The 26518-nt window shown below is 39.7% G+C and overlaps 1 protein-coding gene across 1 annotated transcript; it reads right to left on the bottom strand.

Moving 5' to 3' along the window:
• Positions 1-8513: 8513 nt before the first annotated feature.
• LOC120735479 (cytochrome P450 4F3-like) lies at positions 8514-26187 on the bottom strand. The gene is made up of 14 exons (XM_040034869.1): positions 25957-26187; positions 16462-16729; positions 16170-16314; positions 16038-16091; positions 15816-15943; positions 14253-14374; positions 14029-14175; positions 13798-13927; positions 12540-12606; positions 9978-10101; positions 9751-9884; positions 9497-9561; positions 9334-9416; positions 8514-9257 (listed from the first exon to the last, which is right to left on the bottom strand). The coding sequence occupies exons 2-14, from the start codon at positions 16651-16653 to the stop codon at positions 9044-9046; spliced, it is 1605 nt and encodes a 534-aa protein (XP_039890803.1). The 5' UTR covers positions 16654-16729; positions 25957-26187; the 3' UTR covers positions 8514-9043.
• Positions 26188-26518: the final 331 nt, after the last annotated feature.

The raw sequence follows: 26518 nt of genomic DNA, 5'->3' as shown, positions 1-26518 counted from the left end.
TCTTCAAATCCAACAAAAATGGTATCAAACATTTGTGCTGCAAAAATTTTATTTTGTGCCGCTTTCATTTTAAACATATTAATAAAAATTTCTAGAGGTCATCAGAGGTCAACCAGCCCCCCCCCACACACACACACACATTAATGGAATCAAACAAAATTGATGTCAAAGGTTTGTGCTACGTTTGTGCTGGTTTGTGCTGCAAACATTTGTTTGCGCTGCTATCATTTAAAAAATATTGATAAAATAACGTCTTGATGCGTGCTTAATCATCCGGGTAAATAAATCCCAAAAGGTTGATTCTGTTCATCTGGACATTTTCAGTTGGAGAAGCGTTTCGTCACTCATCCAAGTGACTTCCTGCAGTTAGCTGAGACTGAAGAAGTGTGTTTTTCCTATATTAATGGATGAAACCACAGAGGTGTTCACACCAAGCAGGTTTCCTTTGTTGTCAGATATGTACACAATATGGAAATCAAGGAGCACTTCCTTCAGGTGTGTAATTTGGAGTTAGCTACTGGAGATGCTGTTGAAAAGCTAGTAATGGCTGTACTGGAAGAAAATAATCTGAAGATTGAAACATCCGGGGTCAAGGTTATGATGGGGCTGCAAACAAGAGGGGGCACTTTAAGGGACTTCAGTCAGGAAAACAACAACAAACAAAAAAAAAAATAATCCAAAGGCCTGTCAGGCTGTCACGGCGGGGTGCGCCGATGTGTATGGAAACAGGACCCAAAAGCAGATGAAGACGAGGAGTTGTAAGATGTAACAGAAAAGTGATCCTTTATTGAGACGACGGTAGGGGTAAACCAGGAAAACCTAAGCAAACGAAATAAAAACACTAAGAAACAAAATACTATGAGGTACTAAGACCAAAAACTATAACTATGACTGTGGTGGAAATAAACAGGCAAAGACTATGGTGAGGAAAACAGGCGAAGATGAAGCTAATGACTGTAACTGTGGTGAGATAAACAGACTACCCAACCATGACATGCAGAAAACAGAAGGCTTAAATACACACATGAGGTGATCAGGGGAAGTGGAGACACATGAGGAAACAGCTGACTGACATGAATCTAATGACAGGACCAGGAGGAGTGAAACTAAATACAATGACCAAAGAACACATGACACTGTCAGAATAAAACAGGAAACACTAAAACTAGACATGACAACACAAACTTAACATACCTAATACGTGATGAATAATGCAAGAACTCAAACATAGAAAACCAAGGGAACAATAAACAATAACTGCCCAAACTAAAGCTAGATAGGAAATGACACAAAAACTAATCACATATCAAAATGAGAAAAATACAAAAATGACCTCAGAGCGCTGGGTCAAAGACCCAGCCTGTGACACATTGCACTCTCTACCAAAACCAGATTAAGGCAAAATCAAACATGTTTTGTCAGCTTTTTCAACCTAACTGAAAAGCTTTACACTTTTGTGGCCAACTTGTCTAAACAACACTCTGCATTTATTAAAATGCAGGAGAAGTTGTTACCTGAGCAGTGCCCACTGGAGCTGCAGAAGCTGTCAGAAGCTGTCAGAGACTAAGTGGGCCCACAGAGAAGCTGCCCCCAAGATAATGTGGAAGATCCTCCCAGCTGTACTGCATCGTGAAGCTTGGAAGCAAATTGATAATTATGCTTCCATGAACATGAAAGTTGACTGCAGAAGAATTTGTATAAATCACACGGAATATAGTAGAATAAACTTTTAATCTAGCAATCTTTCTTTCTTTCTTGGTTTACAGATGTTAATTTTTTTTTCTGGAAGAAAAAACCCCACCTGAAATTCAATTGTGTCTTAAGATCAGTTTTATTTCTATTTAGAGATATGAGCACATCTAAGTTACAACCCAACTGTGCTACCAACACAGAGTTGCTAAGACTGTTGTTAATTCTCTCTCTTCATATTAGAGAAGATTTAAAGTTTTATCTGGCTGAGTTAAAGATTGAGTTTCATTGTTAAGTGAGTGTCAAGATTTCACTCCTAATGTGAATGTGTGAAAACTCAAAATCAAACAGCTAATTAGTGTCTGAGCGGTGCCATCAGTGTAAGATTTAATTGTTTATTTTTGTGTTTGAGCTATATTACATAAGAACACAAAAGTGGGAGCAGTTTACTGCAGACACAGGTTACTGCCTGCAGTAAATTTCATTTTGTGTCTGATCTTTTCCTGACTCGTGATTAAAAATTAAGTTTAAACATTATATTCACTAGCTGGGACCACATCCTCAGTTACAATGTACGATGATGGTTTAAGGAGCATATATTGACTGAAGAGTGAAAGGGGCGTGGATGAGGTGTGGTCCTGCTCCTGAAATTTAGACAAAAACTCCACTTGTTGGATCATTCCTCTGATTGCTCATTCAGTTTGGGTGTGTTCAGAAGCTCCAGCTGCAGCCACAGGCCTCCCTCTGCACGCAGGACAAGTTGGGGAAGACGGCGAACTCCAGCTGAGCTGCTCCTGAGTTCAGGGTTCACCCCTGGAGTCATTCGAAACCTGAGCAGGGTCAGGGCCACTACAACTTGAAGCTCTGTCATGGCAAATTTCTGACCAATGCAGTTCCCGTAAAGAGATTGTTGATCTGCAGACAGCTGTTGTCACTAACGGCGCACTCGCTTACGTCACTGTCGTGAGACATTCTCGCAAAAGAAAATCACGGTTTTAGTAACGCAGTAACGCAGCGTTCCTACGGGAAAGTAACGGTAATCTAATTACCGTTTTTGCAATAGTAATCCCTTACTTTACTCGTTACTTGAAAAAAGTAATCAGATTACAGTGACGCGTTACTGCCCATCTCTGCTAGTCAGTACTCACATTCTACCTGGATCATCCTGCATTCACCACCCGCCTGCCCACCCTGCTATGGCTGCCACCTTGTGGACACCAGCATGCAGCCCTTTCCTCTGGAAACTATCCCTCACACTCCAAGCGAGCATATCATTTATGACTGCTAAAACTGCGCTATGTGGAAGATTGAACACAAGACAGAATTAAACTCAGTGGATACATCCTCTGTAATTTGGAAAAACTTTTTGACAAAAAACTTTTTGATAGTGTGCCCAAAAATTCAAAAGAAAACAAAATGATATTTTCTGTAAATTAATGAAAACTTTACATTTTGAACTGCTAGAAATTTTTCTACAATTTTATAAATTTAATAAGTTGTTTTACTCGTCCAGCCTACTACTAATCAACCTTGATGACTTATTAAGAATCTAAAACTAATTGTAAAGTGAATTTTCCTCATGGCAGCACCACTTTTACCAACAACCCATCAAAATGGATCAAATGCTTGCTCGTCTAAATGATCACTAAAACCAAAAATAGTTTTGTGCATGAGTGTATGTGTGACTGTATGTGTGAATCTTACATGCATGATTTTAGACGAGGAGTTAAATATGGTAATGTAGCTCTTTAAAATATCAAAATGAAAAGCTGGAGTCAGCAGTCGTCTTTTACGAAACCACACCTGGCCATTTCTGATCAGCACACTGCGTCCTGAGACAAAAGAGAAACAGAGTTAGTGATGCTAAAAGGAACATAAAAAACTGGAAAAAGGTGCAAGTCCTGTAAACTGTGTAAGCACAGATGACAAGAACTGAAATATTTGACCCACCTAGCCAAGGCTGTAGGTGGTGATAAATGAGACTCTTTTTCATTGTCATGCTGGCTAAAGGAAGTAATTGATGGATGCTGTAAGAGAAGAATAAAAACTGTGGTTTAATTACTTGACTGTTGGTGTTTTACCCTACCAGGTGCCATTAACAGAGGTTTGACGTAGTCAGGGTGAAAGAGTCTGACCAGGTGATAGAAAGGACCGAGGAACCAGCAGCAGGAGTGTTTGTACGTCTTCACCAGATCATCTATCTGCTGGAGACTTTCTTCTGTGCTCTGCATCTATAATGTTTTTTCACAAAACAAGACAAAATTTTGCACCGATTATAGTAATCAAAGAGCAAATGTTAAGTCCATCCTGTTTAACTGTGAAAGCTCTTGTTACATCCTATGATATAGAGATCATAAATACATAAATATAAAACTAGATGGTGCCTGTGTATCGTACCTGCCCCAGATGGCCCAACAGCCATGAGTTTGCCGGTGGTTTGCTGAAGCATGACAGCCTGTGAGAGTACCAGACTTTCCTCACAGTCAAAACTGCAACCACAGCAACCAGTCCAGTACTGAATATGTACATTAGTGGACAGAAACATGTCCAGTTGAGGACCGGAGAGAGGACACTGTGCAGGAGAGCCATCGCTGAGAGAGAAATTAATATTCAGAAGTCCTCTGATCCTGCTGTGTGGTTGAGGAAACTGCTCCAACCCTCAATTCTGATTCGACAAGGGGAAAAACAAATTACCGGCAGTTTTCAAAAAGAGGCAGTCTCCCATTCAAATATTGGTCAAGGCTGACACTGCTTAGGTTCCTGATATCAGATATATATGGAATCAAAAACAATCCCGTCATCCGTCATCAGCGTCCTGACCCACTGGTGTCAAGACAACCATCTCACCCTCAACGTCGCAAAGACAAAGGAGTTGATAGTGGACTTCCGGAGGTGCAGAGAAGTACACACCCCCATCACCATCAACGGCGCTGCTGTGGAGAGAGTGAGCAGCTTCCGGTTCCTTGGTGTACATCTGGCTGAGGATCTTACGTGGTCAGTACACACAAACAAAACAGTGAAGAAGGCGCAGCAGCGCCTCTTCTTTCTCAGGAGACTGAAAAGATTCGGCATGAGCCCCCGCATCCTCAGGACCTTCTATCACTGTGCCATTGAGAGCATCCTCACTGGATGCATCACCACCTGGTACGGCAACAGCACCGCCTACAACCGCAAAGCTCTCCAGCGAGTAGTGCGGTGCTCTGAACGGATAATTGGAGGTGAGCTTCCCTCCCTCCAAGACATCTACAGGAAGCGCTGCCTGAGGAAAGCGGGGAGGATCATCAAGGACTCCAGTCACCCCAGCCATAAACTGTTCAGACTGCTTCCATCAGGAAGGAGGTTCTGCAGCATCCGGTCCCCAACCAGCAGACTGAGAGACAGCTTCTTCCACCAGGCCATCAGACTGCTGGACACGTCATAGACACCTCAGCTTCACTACTGGAACTTTAACATTATGCACTCCATACTGTACAGTAATGCCACTGTTTTGCACATGTCTCAACTCTGTATATTTTTATATATTTTATTTATTGTTGACTCTATTTAATTTGTAAAATATGTGTACACACACACACACACGTAGAAAAACATTTAGTATACACATCCAGAAAAATAATTTTTTGCATATACTATTATATATTGTACATATATTTATTTAGTTTCAGATTTAGCCATTCGTATATTTTGCCTGTTTACATTATTGTATTTTGCACAACTCTGTTGCTTGTGAAGCTCGCACACAAGAATTTCACTCGCATGTGCTGTACCAGTGTACCTGCACATGTGATGTGACAATAAAAGTGATTTGATTTGATTGTTGTGTTTATCTTCAGAGAAGCATAACAAGTCTGATTATAGTGATACGGTGAGTTAGCAATGTACTTAGAGAAAACATAGTAACAGCATACTTTTTATGGAATGGTGGAACAGTAAGAGGTAACTGCACAGTTACAGTTTTGCATGTGATTCTTGTTACAACCATACAGAGGAAGTTCCATTTTCAATTGAGTTTTATTTATATAGCGCCAAATCACAACAACAGCCGCCTCAAGGCACTTTATATTGTAAGGTGGACCCCACAATAAAGCATCAGAGAAAACCCCATCATATGACAGTGTGGAGGAAAAACTCCTCATCTGCACATTTAAATACAACTTCTGGAGGCTTATTTCAATAAATTATTACATATAATATTGACATAATATTCCCGTAAATGATTATAATGTGTTAAGCAAGCTCTAACATTTAAACATAGTATCAGACTAACTTAACAGTTCATCTGCATATTTTGGAGACTTACTACAGATTTTTTTTCTGTGTAAAACAAGCAGAGGTGGATGGAGCAGCTACAAAGTTTGCTTTTTCTTCAAGTCGGAGTTTGTTGATCAGGTGGTTTGATGAAGGACTTCCGTTCACTTTTCCCGGTAAAAGTCTTAATGTTGATTAAAGAAACAGAGTTGCTGTTTTGGACTTACCTGTTAGTGTTTCAGAAACAAGTTGTGCCGGTTTGAACATTCAAAGGTATCTGGGACATAATGTCTGCTCTGTTTAATATCTGGACCAAAGAAAGTTAATAATAAAAACCGGGACATCCTGAGCCAGCTTGCGTAAGAGTTTACTTTTAGCCTAGTGGCTAAGCCAATCAAAACAACTGTGGTAGCTTTGATTTGTCAATCCAACCTGCTCAAGAAAACTACTTTAAAACACATATCCAAAAAACACACCAACACTCGAAACGCTCTCTGAAATACCAAGGCTTTAAATGTCATCAATGATGTCACTTGTTCTTAAGAAAGCAAGTCTCGATATGGTATCATAAATATATCATAAATTTTGTATGATATCTATATCTGTACATGCAGCTAATCGAGGCTTAACAAAGTAAACAAATCAAATATTTTCTTGCATCTAAAGAAGCTACTGTAGTCTTATAACACAGGACAACAAAGATTTTGCTACTTGGAATAAAACATGCTCTTTACATAAAATACAGTGCGCTGATTCTAAATCAGAAGTCAGAATTCATCTAGATGTTAAGTTATAGGCCAAGTACAGTTTGGCGACTACGTTGTAAATGGGCCCGGGTAGTGATGTATGGCAACATTATATTTGATGCACCATTACCTGCATCATGGCTTCCAGCGCCTGGTTTATAACACATGATGGCAGCAGCATGTTCCTGCAGCGTCTGGGCACATCTGAGCAGCTCACTGAGCTGATGTCAGTAGTTGCTAAGCCTTTATATAATGCAAGATGAGTCAAGTACTGTTTTCTTATTTTGCTAGTAAGTCTATGAGTCTGTTTTCTTCTAAAGATGACTGGGCGGAGCTGCATTAACCATCCAGACACTTTTTGCTATAATTGTGGTAAATACACCTCATGCGATCAGTACGAAAACCTGACGAAGACAGTGACAGTTGCTTACAAGTATTATTTCGGGTGTAAAGTTAGGGATTAAGACAAAAGCTGGGCACCTCACAGCTGCTGCACTGTGTGCTACTCTGGCCTCACACTGTGGCTCAATGGCAAGAGAAAGGCAATGCCGTTTGCTGCGTCTATGGAACAGTCGTGATGATAGCAATCATTATAAAGTGACACAATGATGAAAATGAAAATCTTTGCTGTGGTAATGGATCGTAGTGGAAATGGTTTCCAGTATCTGAAGGATAGGTTTGGAAAGATCAAAACGGATGGCAAGCTAAAAGCAGGAATTTTTGCTAGTCTTGAAATCTGCAAAATAATGCGTGATGACACATTCAGATCCAAAGTGTACACGCTTGAACTCGCGGCTTGGGATTCACTTGTGCTAGTTGTGCAAAACTTTCTTGAAAGCCATCGGGTTGGAAACTGCGCTGAACTTGTTAGCTGCATATCAGCAACTCGGCTGCTGAATGTCACTCAAAATGCATTTCTTGCATTGTCATCTGGATTTTTTCCCTTCAAATTTGGGTCATGTGAGTGATGAACACGGAGAACGATTCAACCAGGTTACTGCCACCATGGAGACAACCCAACATAATGGGTGACTACTGCTGGTTTCTGCAGAGGTCAACAGCAAAAACTCACAAGTGCCTAAAGCAGTTTTTCAACAGTCTATGTGCGTTGCATAACCACTCGAGTGAACTTGTTCACACGTTTGTTAATGTGGACAAGTTTTTGTAATCTCTCACAGCTTTGAAGCAAAATTTAGTTATGTACAGTGGCTGTATAATGAATATGAAATTACTTTCTCGTATCGGTATAAATAGCCAATGATACCCTGTAAAACTTCAGAACCTGATGTCTTGGGTAAAATCCGACTATAGATCTAGACTCAGCACACTTGAGTATAAGACACATGAAATACCGCAAGTAGCAGACAATTTTTTTTCTGTGATCCTGTGTCATTTGTTAAAGGAACAGTAGTCTATTACATAATAAGTCTGTATTATTGGCTGAATGTCTAGCTTTGATGAAACCTGTTTGGTTGGGATGTATTTTAATGAAGTGACTTTTTCTACTTTTGTTTTTCTGCTCTTATGGAAAGAACTTTGCAAATGATTTTAACACTCATTTTAATTATTAATGACTGGGCAGTAGTTGTATGAAATATAAGGTGTTTGTCTGGTTTAAGAAAGAGACTAATGATGGCACAGTATATGTTTGAGCATAGTGTGTGGTCATTCTGAATTTGAGTTACCATTTTTTTTAAAGTGGGTGCTAGCATAGGCCAATATTTGTAAAACTCTGTTGGAAAACCATGTGGACCTCGTCTTTATTGTTTTGGAAGATGCAGTAGAACTCCATAGGATTCAGACTTTAAAAGAGATTAGTCCAGAGCAGCAGCCTGTTCATCCTTTATTTCTAATAGATATAAATTCTGCAATGGCAAAATCAGATGAATTCATGCATGAGGACAAGCAAAGCAAGAACTGTGTTGATCACATAATCAGGGTGATAAATTATGACAATGGAAAACCTGTACACCTTTTAAACTCGAAAGACTCATAATGAATCAAGTGATAATTATGTGGCTCATTATGTTTTCATGAAGTTATTCTGGAAATAGCAACACAGAATTTGAATAAATCCAATGGAATATAGCAGACGAAACTTTCTCAAGTTTTCAGGAAGAATAAGTATTTGCATTTTACACTTTATAAAACTGGAATTGGGAGCACTGAAGACTATCTGTGCACATTTGCCCCATAAAGAGAAAGCTTTTCCTTTTTCCTTAAAGCACAATAACAAAATTCAAACAAAATTCTTTCACAGGTCTGCTGTAGTTTTAATGTCAATGTCAAGTCTCACTGTCTAGCTGCTGATCTTTTCCTGACACTTTATTAAAAATTAAGTTCAAGTATTATCTTATGGATCATTCCTCTGACTGTTTGTTCAGTCTGAGTGTGTTCAGAGGCTCCAGCTGCAGCCACAGGCCTCCCTCTGCACGCAGGACGATTTGGGGAAGACGGCGAACTCTGCTGCTCCCGAGTTTAGGGTTCACCCCTGGGGTCAGTCGAAACCTGAGAAGGGTCAGGGCCACTACAACTTGAAGCTCTGTCATGGCGAATTTCTGACCAATGCAGTTCCTGTAAAGAGATACTTGTTATATTTTAACCAGTCCATTTCCTAGTTGTACTATTTAGATTAAGGCTAAAACTGAACCTGGGGCCTGAGGAGAAGGGGATGAAGGCATGAGAAGCTTGGTTCATTTTGTTGCCTGGGTCAAATCGATGGGGATCAAACTCCTGGTCAGAGAGCCAATGGGAAAGGTTAAACACACAATAGATTTGTAGCAGAAATGCAGATTATGTCACCAAGTACTTACATGTGGATTTGTCCAAACAATAGGGTTGTGGTGTGTTCCATAAATGCTGAGCAGGCAGACTGTACCTGTTTCACAAGAAGAAGTTTCCCTTTACAGCATCAATCTTTATTGGTCACCAACTGTTGGTGTGATCCTTTAACATACAGTCTCACAAATTAAGCATTTAATAAAGTTTAGTATGATTCATGATGAGACACAGCTCTTTAACCTCTAAAATCCATTTAGAAACCTTGAAAGAGAGCTTTGACTCTGACCCGCTGGGACTGTTCGGTTTCCTGGCAGCACCATGTCCTGGGTGTAACTCCGTGATACAGCCTGCACAGGAGAGTGGAGTCTGAGGCTCTCTTTGATGCACATGGTGGTGAAGGGAAGGTTGGACAGATCCTCCCTGAAAATTAAGTCATGTCAGTGCACTGAGATAATATTCATATGTAAACATTTGAAACTGCAAATAATGTTGTTGGCATTTGTATTTTCTGACCACTGGATTTCATCTCGTCCCTCCAACAGGTCCATCACTTCCTGTCTGCATTTTTCCTGATAGTGTTCATGGCGTGCTAAATTATACAGCGTCCAGCAGATGGCACTGGCTGTTGTGTCATGACCTGCAGAAGAAGAAGGAAGATTTGCAAACTGTTAAAACATTTGAAGGACAACAAACTATGCGCTCTAAAGACACATACTCATCCTAGTGCCGTTAACATTATAGTTTGTCATTTTTACATCTGACCACAAAAGTTGGTGTCAGAGTAGCGTCTCACGGGCGTAGATTTGGTTTTGGCATTGGTGGGGACGGATGATTCAACCACCGAACTCTGCCCTGTTTCTTTCTTTTCACCCTTTTTGTCTTTGGTTCTTGATAAAAAAGGAGAAATATACTTGCCTACATATGCTATTCTACCTGCTTTTAAACATTTAAAATTACAATTCATAGTTTTATATGTGAATTCTATAATGTTAAATTACTATTAAACAAATGACTGACTAAAGTATTTTAGACTTTAGTTTACTTCAGCCATAATCCATATAACTCAGGTATCATACAAAAATAAAAATAGAGTCATGACAATAAAAGAATATGACTTTAAGGACTTAACAACATTAGTTCAGTTATAACACCAACATCTCTGATACATCAGCACTAAGGGAACACTGAATGACCTGCTGGTTTTTGTCCATATAACTACTCATCTAAGATTACCACAAAATAAAAGATTTTTCAGCAAAATTATGCAACATTTTAGGCACTACTGCTCCGATCAAATCAGTGAGCTGAGATTTTTTATTCTAAACATGAACTACTGCTACAGCAACAGACATGGACTGCTGGTGTCCCCACACAACAACTCAATGTCCACTATGTGAAGCAGCCACACACATGCCTGCTCCTCTCACTAACTGAGATGAACTGCTGGCATATTGGTTTTGCATCTATACTGTCCAGTCTCTCCTGGTGGACACACAGCAGCATTGTTTAATCTCATTTGAGTCATTGTTGACCGTAGCCATGTTTTTAGTCTTCTGAGAGCACTGAAGCTTCTTTCAGCCTCAGTACCTGCGTTTTATCCTCAGATTACAATTATTATTCTGTGCTTGATGTGCCTCACCTTTGGCCCTGGCTCCTCCCCTCTGACTGCACTAGGACATATTGCTACCTGATAAAATAACACATTGATTCGTGCCATATAAAAAGTGAGATGTGTCAATTCAGATTCTTTGTCAGATATACACTAATGAATCAATTTACATCAGCAGCCTAACAGTTGTCATGATAATAAATACTAGTTAATCTATAGCACCAAATCATCAGTCAGTCACCTGTGACCTCACCTCTTCACCTCTGAGCTACAACATGGCAGAGCTGCCTCTGTCAGCTGATGAATAACAGTGAGACATTCCACATACATGCAGTCACACATGTGCTTCAAATACAGTCATGAACTATCAAGTCATCATCCAATTCCACCTGTGATCTTGTGTCACCATTACTCTCTGAGCTTTGTGTTGGTTGAAATATTTGCAAAATCATGACGACCTCATGATATTTTGTCTCAAAAATGAACCCTATGAATATGTCAGTACCATTAGGATGAAATTATTGTGTCACCAACATTTTAACGTTAGACATGTAATTCTAACAGCCTCTGTAAACTAATATCCTGGCTGCTCGAGGCTCCGTTTTCTCTGACAGTTTCAATCAAAGTTAGAAACGCTGCTCTGAGACTGAGAGAACTGATAGTGCTGCCTGTTGTGCAGTTAGTTTCCAAAACATGTTCATGGTTACATACAATTTTAGACTGATGTGGGCCAAAGCCTAGCATAGCCTGTAACGTTATTATGACGGACACATTTTATGAGTGAACTTGACTTTAAGTGAGTTACAGGTTTCTTTGAAAAATACTTTCTTATATCCAGGTTCTTCCTCTTTGCTGCCGTCCTCCTCTCCTCCTCCTCGCAGCGCAGGTTTGCCGCTGCTAAAACTAAACAGAGCTCCCTTAAAGGCACAGCCAATCACATTGGCCATATTTGTCACATGACGTAGGACTTCAGTAGAGCAGCGGTCCCCAACCTTTTTTGCGCCACGGACCGGTTTATGCCCGACATTATTTTCACGGACCGGCCTTTAAGGTGTTGCGGATAAATACAACAAAATAAAAGTAGTACCGGTACCGAAAAAAAAGAAGATTTATTCATAACACACGTGAAAAGACCCAGGAAAACCGAGTTAACGATAACAAAATAACGCTGAAAACTGATGAAAACCCTGAAAACCATACATTTCACACCTGAGCCTCAACTCTCGCGGCCCGGTACCAAACGCCCGGGGGTTGGGGACCGCTGCAGTAGAGGACGTAATTTAACTCTTTCTGCACCGCTGGGTGAATGAGATGTTGACAGATCTTTTTTTTTTCTTTCTGTCGGGTTTGTTTTTCTTTACTCGAAGAGATCAAATTATTGGTGGGGACAATTCAATAATCGCTGGATATTGGTGGGGACATGTCCCTTCCGTCCATGCCAAATCTACACCCTTGTAGCGTCTCACCTGCAAACATGAAGGTGTTGGCTTCAGCTTGTATCTCCTCATCTGTTAGGCCTTGTCCATCTTCGTCCTTCAACACACACATCAGTAACACTGATAAAGTCCCAAAAATGCAATACATTTTTAGATGTTCTCCTTCCTTCACTTTTTAAATCTACCTTTAACTATTTACTCACTCTGAGACCAACTTCAATTTAGCCCCTACACCATTTTGCTACGGTTGCACGTATGTTTGACATGAACTGCTCCAGTGCCTGTGGACTTTACTTGGAGTGAGATATAAAGCTGTGTCTGTGAAGGTTCTCAGTCATCCAGGTCATCGTAGTCAAAGGAGCTTGCAAAGAAAAGCGTCTGGACTTCTTTAAGTTACTTGAAGATGTTTCACCTCTCATCCGAGAAGCTTCTTCAGTTCTAAGGTCAAATGGTGGAGAGTCCCAGATATAAACCTAGTGGGAGTTTCCCCCCACAGAGGGACAAAAGGACCCCCTGATGATCCTCTAATCGCCTGAGCCAAGGTGTGAAACTGGGTGTGGGTCCCAATCAGCCAGAGTTTCGGGTGTGTTCATTGTGAAACCTGGCCCCACCCTATCATGTGATTTCCTGAGATCAGATGGCCCAGGATGTGAGTGGGCGTTAAGGCGTCTGGGAGGGATCTCAAAACTGGATTATAGATGTCAGACAGTTGGTGTCGTAAGCCCCCGCCTCTGTTCAAAGATGGTCGCTCACAGTGGACATAGATGCTTCTTTCACTCCTCTTTCAAACCATCTGTCCTCTCTGTCCAAACTGTGAACATTGGCATCCTCGAAAGAGTGACCTTTGACCTTTAGATGCAGATGGACAGCTGAGTCTTGTCCTGTGGAGGTGGCTCTTCTGTGTTGTGCCATGCGCTTGTGAAGTGGCTGTTTGGTCTCTCCAATGTAGAGGTCTGGGCATTACTAGCTGCACTACACAGCATGCACCACATTGTTAAGTCTGTGTTTTGGCGTTTTGTCTTTCGGGTGAACCAGTTTTTGTCTGAGCGTGTTGCTGGGTCTGATATAAAGCTGTGTAATGCTAAATAGGCACTAATACAGGCTTATTCAATGCACTGTGAAAGTGGATGTCCTATGTCTTATATAAGCAAAACTAAACTCAGATCAGTTCCATGTGATCATTTCAGAACTGATCAAATTAATGGCTCTGGAAGTGGATTATCATCCCTTCTTGTTTGTTTATTTTATTACTACTACTATGATGCTCCTCCGAGTCCCTCTGTCCTACCCTTGTCAGCAGCAGAATGTCCACAAAATCTTTCCTCCTCTGTGATGTCGGGGCAACTTCACATTGTGTCACAATCTCCCTCTGTGCTTTCAGAAGGGCACGTCGCTTCTGAACCACATCCCTGCTGAATCTGCAAAACAGAATACAGCAGACTAAAATGCATGATACGTGCAGCTTCCTACATAACTTGTATAACTTGGCTACACAAATATCAGAAGGTCAGAACATTACCTGTGTACAATATTTAAGGTTTGTTTGAACAGTTTCCCCTGCTGAGTCTTCCAGTAAATCCAGTCCCAATGATGTAAAATGTTGTGTTGCCGCTGTCCTACCAGGTCACAGAGCTGCACTATGGCTGACACGTACTCACTGGAAGACCTGGAGGGACAATTTTCTTAGAAACACCATCATAACAAAAATGGAAGATATCAGTTGAAATAATTGGCTGTTCTCACTCCTGACAGTTGCTGTTGTAGCTGAAGGCACATTTCAGTAAACTGTCCAGAGTCATCAGACTGACGTGGTCAAACATTTCCAGATTAGTTTTGCCTTCTGCCACAAGTCGGCACCACTTGTCCTGAAAACAGAAACAAGAAGGGAGGAATGGGACAAAGATGTGAGAATCTGCATGGAAACAAAATCATATTTGGGGCGTCATTCATGCTGTCCTCAACTTCAAGCAGCTGAACTCTGGCTTAGACTCAGATGGAGATGTGGGAGGAGAAAGCAGTGGAGAAGGCAGATTAGAGGAGGAGGAGAAAGGGATGATAAAAATATAATTCTACAAATCTTACAGGCACATTTAGTTTAAAAGAGCTTTTTTTGGCATAATTGAAAACTAATTCATAATTGACATTTAGCAGTAGTTTGTAAGCTATATTTGGGTGTTTAGAATGTTTATCAGATTCTTCCTTTATTTCAGAATTCTCAGGAATCTGGAATATTGTAACAGACTTCTATTGATGTTTTAAAATAGATTTTCTCCTTCGCACTGTCATAAAATGCTTGCTCACAGGAAGTTGGTTGATTGTTGGAGTTTTCTTCAATTCCGTATGTCACGGCTGGGTGCGAGTCAGTTGTTTTCTCTCTTCCTTCTAGCATCTTAAAGTCAAGCCATGCTGGTACTATCCTACTCCTTTGGGGTGGAGTTCCATGGTTTCCCACCGCACCTGTTGACCATCTGACTCATCTAAAGGTTATGCGCTATAGTCTGTCAGTATGCTAGTGAATACTTGCATTCTACCTGGATCATCCTGCATTAACCACCTGCTTGCTCACCCTGCCATGGCTGCCACCTTGTGGACACAACCAGCATGCAAACGCTTCCTCTGTAAAACCCTCCCTCATACTCCAAGTGAGCAGTACATTCACTATTGGCAAAACTACGCTATCTGAAAACTCAAACACTGGGCAGAAATAAACTCATCCTCCAAACCTGGAAGAAACTCCTGTGTTGTTTTCCCAGACTCACCTCTACTTTTTCTCCTGGTGTGAAAAACTCTATAAAATCTTTATCCGCTTCTTTGTTGGCCTGTATTTGGATATTGTACTTTTGCTTAAACAGCCCTCACAGCCTTGACACTGCAAGATGTTTATGTTACAGCAGGGTTTTATAGGCTTTCTTATTGACGAAGACCTGTCCACATTTCCTTTCACAATACCACTAAAGCAATTACAAAAAGGATAAACAAGTTCCTGTTTTTACACAATCTGCTATTAAAAAAAATAATTAAAACAATCCACATTGGGGGGGGAAAAAAAAGATACAACAGCCCATGCATCCCTGACTTACAACATCAAGTGCCTTGATAAAGCTGTTTTTGTTGAATGACACTAGAAATCAACCTAGATGACTTATTTAGAACCTACAGAGAAAACTAAAAAGCTAATTTTCCTCATGGTTGTACCACTTTTACCAAAAAGCAACAAATCAAACTGGATCAAATGCTTGTCTAAATGGTTAATTGAAACAAAAATCGTCATGGAAGCAGTTCTGTGCATGGCTGTGTGAATCTTACATGCATGATTTTAGACGAGGAGTTAAATATGGTAATGTAGCTCTTCAAAATATCAAAATGAAAAGCTGGAGTCAGCAGTCGTCTTTTGCGAGACCACACCTCGCCATTACTGATCAGCACACTGCGTCCTGAGACAAATAAGAAACAGAGTTAGTGATGCTAAAAGGAACATCCTGTAAACTATGTAACCACAGATGAGAAAAACAGAAATATTTGACTCACCCAGCCAAGGCTGTAGGTGGTTATAAATGAGCCCATTTTTCACCGTCATGCTGGCTGAAGGAAGGAGATGATGGATGATGTAAGAGAAGAACAAAAACTCTTGAAATGTGGTCTGTTTGTGTTTTACCCTACCAGGTGCCATTAACAGAGGTTTGATATAGTCAGGGTGGAAGAGTCTGACCAGGTGATAGAAAGGACCAAGGACCCAGGAGCAGGAGTGTTTGTATGTCTTCACCATGTCATCCATCAGCTGGAAACCTTCTTCTCTGCCCCGTATCTATCATGTTTTATCACAAAACAAGACCTTAAGATCAGTAATCAAAGAGAAAATCTATTGTGTCGCAACAGAAAGTACATGAACCCTACAGCTTTTATGATGTAGAGATACGTAAATATAAAACTAGAACATGCCTGTGTATCGTACCTGCCCCAGATGGCCCAACAGCCATGAGTTTGCCGGTGGTTTGCTGAAGCATGACAGCCTGTGAGAGTACCAGACTTTCCTCACAGTCAAAACTGCAACCGCAGCAACCAGTCCAGTACTGAATATGTACATTAGTGAACAGAGACATGTCCAGCTGAGGACCGGAGAGAGGACACTGTGCAGGAGAGCCATCACTGAGAGAGAAATTAATATTCAGAAGTCCTCTGATCCTGCTATGTGGTTGAGAAAACTGCTCCAACCCTCAATTCTGATTCGACAAGGGGAAAAACAAATTACCGACAGTTTTCAAAAAGAGGCAGTCTCCCATTCAAATATTAGTCAGGCCTGATATTGGTCATATATGGAATGCAAAACATGCCAGTCTGATTAGTGTGTTAGTAATGCATTTATAATAAACATCGTAATGTATCAGTTAAACTAGATAATTTTATATAGAATAATGTTAAAGTAAAAGGTAGCTGCACAGTTACAGTTTTGAATGTGATTGTTGTTACAACCATACAGAAAAAGATTCTTTAAACATAGTTAATTTGTACGGTGGCCCCTTGAGACAAAGCATGCACAAACTCCAAAACACTTACAAATTCCAAAACACGTACAAAATTCAAAACACGTACAAAATTCAAGACACAACGGAAGTGCTCCAGGACACTAGGGGCAGTGTTGAGCTTTTGTTACCTAGTAACTACACAAGCCAGGAAGTGCCAATGACCGGATTTGGGCTGTATCCCAATTCAGGGTCTGCAGCCTTAAAGGCCGCATTTTAAGGCCGATTACGTCACAGCGACACGACGAAGGCTGTCCTAATTCAAAGGCTGCTCTACATGCGGCCCTCAAATGCATCATTAATTTCCCTGAATTTTAAGGATGGGTCGGTGTAGCCTTCATGGCCCAACATATCCCAGACTTCATAGCGCGGCGGTGGTGTGGATAATTTTGCTGGAAAAAAAAACGGCGGAAGTGGAGCGGGCGGAGAGTAAACTTTCAGAAGTAAGTACTGAATATTATGTCACTTATTTATGCGCAAATGTTTTTATAATGAAGAACATTAAAACATTCCTGTTGGCCACATGTCGGGAAAGTTATGCGACATTAGCGACGTTTGTACTAACTTGGTTTTAAAGCCTTTACTTTAAAATATGCGCCGTTCAATAGTTGACTTTAATCTTACAGAGAATGTGATGATTTTGTGGATAATTAAAGTCAGTAATATATCCACAAACACAACAAGCTGAAAGTCAGTGATGCTGCTCGGTTTGCAGTCCTGAATATCACGGCACAAGCAGGATTCACTGCACTGTTAATGTTAGCTGTGTTATATTGCTGCCTCTGTTCGGTGGTGTCGAGCCAAACGGACTTTAACGTGTGTTTGAACGAGCTGACGGTTCACTCGTTAAGCTGAAAGAAAGATGCTTTCATCACAGGAGTCACACGTGTGTCCACTGTACCATCTGGGAACTCTTCTTGTTTCGTAATAACACAAACACTAAATCCTCCTTCTTTTGTGCTGTTGTGTAGCAGTGTCTACACCTGAGACTGTCACCTGTCTGTCTGTCCTGCACTCTCTCTCTGTTTCTTTCTCTCTAATTGTGGAATAAAAGTATGAACATGTGTTTATAAGTTACACTTGTGTTTGAATCCTGCAGCTTATCACACATTTGATTTCCATGTGTGACGACTGCAAGTGTCCAGAGTGAGGACAGACTGAGGGACCCACTGCTGCACATCATCTGTGAGGCTTTGCACCCCTGATGATCCACCAGGACAAACTCAGCAGTGTGTGAGGAAGAGGAGGAGGAAGAGCCAGCAGCAGCTGACAGATGGAGAGAATAGACAGACTGTTCCCTGTTTGTGAAGGACTGATAGGAAAGTTTAACATAACTAATTGTCTGTCCTGAATCAGTCTTATTAGGTAATGTTCAAATAATGTTATCATTCCAGTGTTTTCAGTGTGGGAGAAAGTACTCAGGGCCTTCAAGTTACACACTATGAAAGGCAGCAACAAGTTTAATATTCAGAAACCTAAAGTCTGTATCAGCAGCAGAATGGTGCTAAAAATAAATGTTTGTTTCAGTTCTATGAAGCTTTGAGTATTTTGGATTAGTACACTGTTAAAAAAAAACATCCTAAAACAACGGTAATATTCCGGCAGCTGGGGCGCCAAAATACGACCGTAAAATAACAGAAAATAACTGTCCCATAAAAATACGGTTATTTCCAGTAATGAAAATAGAGTTTGTTGCGCTAATTTGACATGGGATTCTGCCTTTTCCAAGTGCTTTTAGACATTAAATTAGGAACATTTTTACGTGATCAAACAATGAAATTACCTATAAACAAGGTAACTGAATGTGGAAATATGAATCATAATACGTAAATATACAGTTAACAGTTGGTTTAAATAATAATTGATCGCATGCCCTGGGACAGAGGCGAGGCTGCCATATTGCACCATCGGCTATTACTAGTAGGTGAAGAGTCTTGACCACAGACACAATGACGGCGAGTGTCTGAGCCAGGGCGCAAACTGGCAATCTTCTGATCACAAGGCAAACTGCCAACTCTTGAGCCTAACTAGCAACAATAATAATACTTATGTGATGTAACACAAGCTTATAGGGATCATGTTATATACTTTTCCATAGCATTACATTTGAATTCAACAGTTCAATTTTTCAAATAACAGACAGATATTTGTGAAACCATGATACATTTGTGAATGTATTTTAACAATCTAAATATGCATATGTACAGACAGATACATTTAATAATCATGACAATTATGTTGTATTATATTACAGTGATTTAACGTTAATTTACATTCAAAATGTGAAGTCAAAGTCTATTTACGTAACTTTAATGATATTCTACAAGAACAGAACATTACTGTAAAATGCAGTAAAATACCTTCATATTAGGGTTTTTTCCTACGGTCGCAGCGTTACCCGCGTCCTTGTTGTTAGTTCACATTCATTGGCCGATGCTTAGCGTCATGTTATTTATATTAATTGCAATTCCTACCTCTATATTTCTTTTTCAAAATATATAATTAGCACAGCGTTGCCGAGCAATGTTTTACATTGTGGCATGCAGAGAAATCTTAACAAAGAAGCTCACAGAGAGAGATTGAGCTTGTTATTTAACCCCAAGCTGGTAGGGGGAGCTCCTTATTAAAACACTTGCTGGTGCTACAATGTGCCTCAAGGTTCAACAACAGCACAACAGAAGTCACTCATGGTACAGCACTCTCTCTACAAAACAACAACTGTCAGTGACGCTGCACCACAGCGTAAACACAACATTCAAGATAACAGTTAAAATTAACGTAACCATAAACAATAAAACAAGAACATCTAAACAGCAGCACATGTCCCAAGGCATGATGGGAGACATTTCTGGATGTATTTTTACAATCTAAATATGCATATGTACAACAAAATATACTTAACAAACAAGTAAATTGTGTTTTATTACATTTACAGTGATGTTATGTTATTTTACATTTGACGTGTCAGATCACAGTCTACTTATGTAAATGTAATGATATTCTCAAAAAACAGTACACAACTGTAAAATACACAGTAAAATAATTTGACATTACTATTTTTTGGAACAGTGTAGCACTGCTGTGTTTGTTGTATCATATTGCTGTAATTGTTTATATGCTTTATATATTCTGAGCTAAGTTGATCTATAGTGTTACATCATATTCTATAAGGATGTTATGTGTTTGTAGACTTTCTGCCCAGTTTGACCCATTTAGCAGACGCCAGCCTGTTTAAGGCTCTGATATCTATTCTGTATGACTTAAAGCAGTTATGACATGGTCTGATTTTCTCTCCCAATAAAGGAATATTTAATATATCAGTCTACTCTTCATTCTGAAGGAACAACATTTGTCTCTTATATATGATACACCTATATATGCACTGTCAAAGATACTTGTCTTTGAGTGAAGATTTAAGGTGATAAGACGTGTAAATAACTGCAACTTGAATCTGTACTGAGGCTCAGTATTTGACACAGAGTTCGTGTTCACTGCTGTAATAGCTAATAATGATTAATATAATAACTATAATATTGGCCATATTATACTGTATTTACATTACCAAAGTGAGATGACTTTAGTCTCATGAACAACATTAGCTAATTGTTATTTACTAACTAATCTTAAATGACTGTTCAGTACAGAAATGAAGCCCAAAAATCATCTGTGGTCTCAGCCTCAGATACTTATCAAATCACACAAAGCTCTTGTAGAAACAAACAAACAAATGAACAAAATATGTTCTCCCTCATTTTTGTCAAACAAAGTTGTATGACACGTTTCCAGCGGTTAGTATCATGGTTGCTAGGCAACTTGGGAAACGCAACGGAGACTAGACCATACAGCCCATGTGTTTGCAACAAACTTGCCATTTATTTTGCAAATCGAGCTCAACACTGCCCCTAGCGTCCTGGAGCACTTCCGTTGTGATTTGGAATTTGCACGTGTTTTGAATTTTGTACGTGTTTTGGAATTTGTAAGTGTTTTGGAGTTTGCACGTGTTTTGGATTTTGTACGTGTTTTGGAGTTTGTACATGCTTTGTCTCTAGGGGCCACCGTAAATTTGGACTGATAGCTACAAGCAAGTTAACAGCACTGTGCATTATACAATTCACGACTTACTGGGGCTGAATTCAAAAGGTAGACACTGGTTCTCAATGAGTATCTAAAGGCTGGATCTCTGAGATTAAGTGACTACTGCGAGGAACATGAAAATGGATAGCTCACAGTCCAAAAACAGAAAAGCGATTCAAATTAAGTATAGTAAGGTGGCATTATTGTTAACATGTGAAAACAAAATGAAGAAAAAACAAACAAAAAAAAGCTTTTTTGAAAGAGTAGGAAGAAGCATTTTAGGATTTTTGATTTCAAGATGTCTGTATCCAGTATTGTGGATTGTGGCCCTCTTTTAGTTCTATAGTATCATTTTTCTTGAAAGGTTTCACATATTCTTTGTTCCCTAGTTATGTACACTTTCCTTTATTCCCTTTTGTGCATTTACAACCTTGAATGTTAATCCCCTCTCGTGTGCTCCATGTTGTCCAAAGTTTTAATTTTGCTGTTTATTTTTTCAAAAAGATGCTTTTGCATTTTATGCAAATGCAAAAAGCTGTTAGACAATAAAATTAACACTTAACCTCTTTCAACACAAACACTACTTTACAGTTACACTGTAGTTGTTCTATAACCATGTTTCAGTTAAAAGCAAGAAATCTAATCAGTGTGTAGAAAGGAGATCATGAACTCAAAGATCCTTACTGGCAAGTGACCAAACACTAAAAACTGCTGACTTTTAGATATTCCAGGAGTTTAAAGCAATGTGAGGTTTATACCTAATCTGACATTAGCGTGAGATTTACTGGCCACTCACACAGACCTTTCACAGTTGTTTGAAGGCTTAGGTTCCCAATTACAGCTGAAATGGTTGGTCCTGTCATGTGGGCATTGCGTTGTATGTTTCATGTAGTTGTGTCAAATCTGGCATGATTACTTGCATATGTAGATAGAGGCCTGTCTTTATTGATTTATATTTAAATAATCTTTAGTTTTCATTCAGAATAAGTGTGCCATCTGACGTTGCCCATTCAGTTTTATAATGGATTTACCGTAATCATTCATCACCTTCAGATTGTTTAATTCAGATTAGTGATGGGTCGGTCGCGAACGAAATAGCTCTTAGAGCTATTGGGAGCCGTGGGTTTTGTTTTTTTTTTCCTTTCTCCTGCCCTCTCTTTCACTTTTTTCGTTTCACGCTGCAAGTCACCCTTGTGTTTGCTCTGAGCAGAGATGGCAAACAGAGCCTTGCATTTGCATTTGCTCAGCGCTGAGCAGAGGGGGGAGGGGCGGTAGTTACACTGGCAAGAGCAGTAGCACACAACAAGAGCAGGAGGGAGAGGGAACGAAAGAGGGCCGGGAGCAACAAGAGACAACCAGTGTTGCCAACTTAGCGACTTTGTCGCTATATTTAGCGAGTTTTCAGACCCCTTAGCGACTTTTTTTCTAAAAAAAAAGTCGCTAAAAAAGACGTGTAAGCGCGTATCGCTTTTACTCTCAACAAGCAGCGGGTGCTGCAACGCAGTCAGTTCTTCTTTTACTCTTATGATGTTTTGTGGATCACAAGGTTTAAAACTACTTATAAACACACACACAAAGTAACTCCACCAGAGTGCCTATTTCGGGTCACTTTTGCCGGTCCAAGCCCGGGTAAAGGAGCAGGGTTGGAATTGTGACATTAAAAAAAAACAATAATTGCTAAAAGAAATTTAATTTGTAGTTCTAAATAAACTCTAAATGCATTTAGGACGTTTTTTACTCACTTTATGTCTCTTCCACGATGTTATTTCTCTCTCCAACAGTTATATTAGCATGACCAATTATGCAAATTAGGCGATGACATCATTTAGCGACTTCTAGCGACTTTTAGGACAGCCAATAGCGATTTTCCTTACTGAGGAGTTGACAACACTGGAGACAACACCGTCACATTGGAAAGGTACAGTAAAGAAAATGAGTGACACCAAGAAAAGAAGCAAAGTCTGGAACCATTTCAATCTTATGGACAAAACAAAGGCAGAGTGTAGAGTCTATAAGAAAAGGATATCATAGAGCCGGCTCCACAAACAACACGCACAGGCACCTAAGAACTGTCCACCCATCAGTGCAATGGGAAGATAAAACGCAGTCAGTTGAGTGTGATATTAATATTTCTAAATGCCAACCTTTCCCTTAATTAAAGATCTGGGCGTTCTTTTTTTCCCTTTTTTTTTTCCATATTTTAATTTATATTTTATTGTGTTGTGGTTTGCAGTGTTTTGTGTTGTTTCACTTTAAATTTGTTTAAAAGAAAAAAGCTGAAAATTTAAGTAGTTAAAAGTTGAAATGTATGAAATGTAAATAGTTGGTTTCTGTATTTTATAATTTATTTATTACATTTTATGCGGAGTGAATAAATAAAAGTATTGTAACGTTCGCAAGAACCAGACGGTTGGATCTCAGTTTGTCCATTTATTCGGTAACACAGGCACATGGGCCGTTAACTCCGGGGAGAGTGACCTCGTACAACACCTCACTTCAGCCCCGCACAGTCACACAACAACAAGGACCCCCCTCCCCTTCCTGCACACATTAACTCCCTTTTTCCTGCAGCACAACCAAACATGTATCTTAAAGAAATAACAACAGTGTGCAGAGATAACCAACATGTCACTGTAAAATAACATTTAACCATCGTTGCAGTATATTTACAGTGGCCCCTAGAGACAAAGCACGTACACACTCCGGAGCATGTACAAACTCCAAAACACAACAGAAGTGCTCCGGGATGCTAGGGGACGTGTTGAGCTTTTGTTACCCAGTGGCTACACAAGCCAGGAAGTATCAACAATTGGATTGGGTGTGTGGTAGTAACCAGTGTTGGGGAGTAACGGAATACATGTACCGCCGTTACGTATTTAAAATACAAAATATGAGTAACTGTATTCCGTTACAGATACCGTTTAAAAAGGTGGTATTTAGAATACAGTTACTTTGTTGAAATAAATGGATTACACTGCGGTACTTCCCTTTTTCATATTGTGGCGGGTCAGGACTGTTTGGGTTTTGTTTGACAGCTACGTTCTGTTGTTCCAGGCGGCAGTGTTACGGTTGCCATGGTTACAGGGTGACGCTCTCTCTCTGCGTGTTTCCTGGGTGAGAGAGCGCCTTTTTGTTGTTGTTGTGCTAAGCTAATAGGCAGAATGCTACCGGTATAGCTCTAAAGAATGTAGCATCATAGGCAGTGTAGTCCGTGCTGCAGGGAGAATGGACTGCCATACCCTTTATGTGTCTGTGAGCGCGAGGAGGGAGAAAAAGGAAAAGTACGAGCTGTCACCGAGCAAAAAAAACGGGAGCTGGAAGCATGTAAATATAATAATAACCACTGCAGCCAAGAAGAGAGCCTGACGAGCCCAGTTGTAAGTAAGCTATTAAGACTCGACTGTACACCGTGTTCGTGTTTTCCTCCAAAAACAATAAGTTCCGTTGGAGCAGCCTTTCAACGCCTCTCTCTGTCTCTTGCTAGCAAAGTTGACCCAGACAACAAAGTAAAGCCAGTTTTCGGCTATGAGCCCAACACAAACCCGACGTATTAGCCAGAGGTCCCTTTACTACGGTTCGGAGCCGCGGACCTTCAGTAACAGTAATAAATCACAGCAATAGTACATTCATGTAGTTGTAAACAGCATGATAATATATTAAGTAATCCAAAGTATTCAGAATACGTTACTCTCATTGAGTAACGTAACAGAATACGTTACAGAATACATTTTGGGGCATGTATTCTGTATTCTGTAATGGAATACATTTTAAAAGTAACCTTCCCAACACTGGTAGTAACAGGTAAGTTTTTTTTTTTAAATTATTTGAATATATATATATATATATGAGTGTTTGTGTATTGATACAAAAACAATAGACATATGAATTCGATTGTGTAATTTAAGTGATCTAGGTAGCTCTGTTTTGGAAGTTCAGTTAACGCTAGAAATGTGGAGTTTGTACGTGTTTCGTCTCTAGGGGCCCCTATAAATATTTATATATAAACATACATAAAGAAAACCACGTTTTTTACATTACTAATTCCTTTTGTGAATAATTTTATATTGTTGTTGATAATTAATTAATTAATTAAAGCAACAAAACAACCTGAAGAGCTGGTTCGGAGCCGAAAGAGCCGGCTCTTTTTAGTGAGCCGAGCCAAATGAGCCGGTTCTCTAAAAAGAGCCAGAAATCCCATCACTAATTCAGATAGTTAATCAGTTGCTGTTCCAGATGACCTACTTGTACCAGACCCACTGCAGGTTAACCAACCAACCGTCTGTATAGGATCTCATTTATAGTCATAGTAATCCAAGGAGCTGGGAAAGAAAAGGGACTGGACTTCTTCTATTTTCTTGAAGATGTTTCACCTCTCATTGGAGAAGCTTCTTCAGTTGTAAGACCAAATGGTGGAGTGTCCCAGATATTTAAGCCTTAATGGGAGTTGTCCTTTAAGAGGGCAGTCAACCCACTATTACCCACCCCTGATATTACCACCTCATAACAAATGTTTAAAAATCAAAGCATCATCAGAGCTCAACAGAAAAACAAATTAATTATTAAACCATGAGAGTATTCTGCAGCCAATGCTGTTTGTATAAATTCACTGTAGTACTTTTCTCACAGCAGCTCTTATTAATATTAGTGCAAACAAAGCTGTAACATATATGAAAACAATATTGAAATAAGACTCGCAACATTGGGGGTGAAGGAGTGCTTCACAGACACAGTTTCATCCACTCTCCAATAACCTGCACTCTTTACATTGAGAACAAACAAACATTAACCTGGCTTAACTTCATTTTTACACTGTTTGAAAATCAAATCATATCAAAGCAAATGGGGGTAATTACCTGTACAGCAGAAAAGAGAGCTTCAGCTCGTTTTGACCCCGTCTGCTTCTCCTCCTGTTCTTTTTTCTTTTGTCAGTGATTTATATACTGAAGTCCACTAAAGAGCTCTAGAGAGCTTGCGCCAGTGGGCGGGGAGATGCACAGTGTGTGCACTCAGGTCTCCCACTTACAAAGGTCTTCAACAAAACAAACAGTGAGAAATTTGAATCTGTCCGTTTGAGTGTTAGAAAAACACTGTAAAACAGTGTTTACAAAAGAAATAATTTATTTTACACACAGATTTAGGGAAAAGAGTTATTTTGTTAGAATAGTTAAAAAGCTACACAGAATAAGCATAAAGAATAGATTAGTAAAGCTAAACTATGTATGGCTGAAAAAATATATTACCACATGACAAGACAAACATGTTGAGGTGAAAGGTAATTTGAAATTAAAATAAAGACAACAGGTGAAATAAATGATATGAAATGAAAAATTAGGTCATTTATTTCAAGTTATATTAGGGCTGGCCTAAAATCCATATTGTGGTATAATATGAAGCATGTGCGGTAACGACATATAT

Source organism: Simochromis diagramma, unplaced genomic scaffold (assembly GCF_900408965.1).
Source record: "Simochromis diagramma unplaced genomic scaffold, fSimDia1.1 OVJJ01000027.1, whole genome shotgun sequence".
NCBI classification, from domain to species: Eukaryota; Metazoa; Chordata; class Actinopteri; order Cichliformes; family Cichlidae; genus Simochromis; species Simochromis diagramma.
This window is presented reverse-complemented; position numbering and strand designations above follow the sequence as displayed.

Coding starts and splice junctions, on each gene's coding strand:
- LOC120735479 (XM_040034869.1), bottom strand. CDS start 16,653: ATGGCTCTCCTGCACAGTGTCCTCTCTCCGGTCCTCAGCTGGACATGT. Junction 16,092..16,169: donor ACCTCTGTTAATGGCACCTG/GTAGGGTAAAAC, acceptor TCCTTCCTTCAG/CCAGCATGACGGTGAAAAAT. Junction 9,562..9,750: donor AAACCGAACAGTCCCAGCGG/GTCAGAGTCAAA, acceptor CTTGTGAAACAG/GTACAGTCTGCCTGCTCAGC.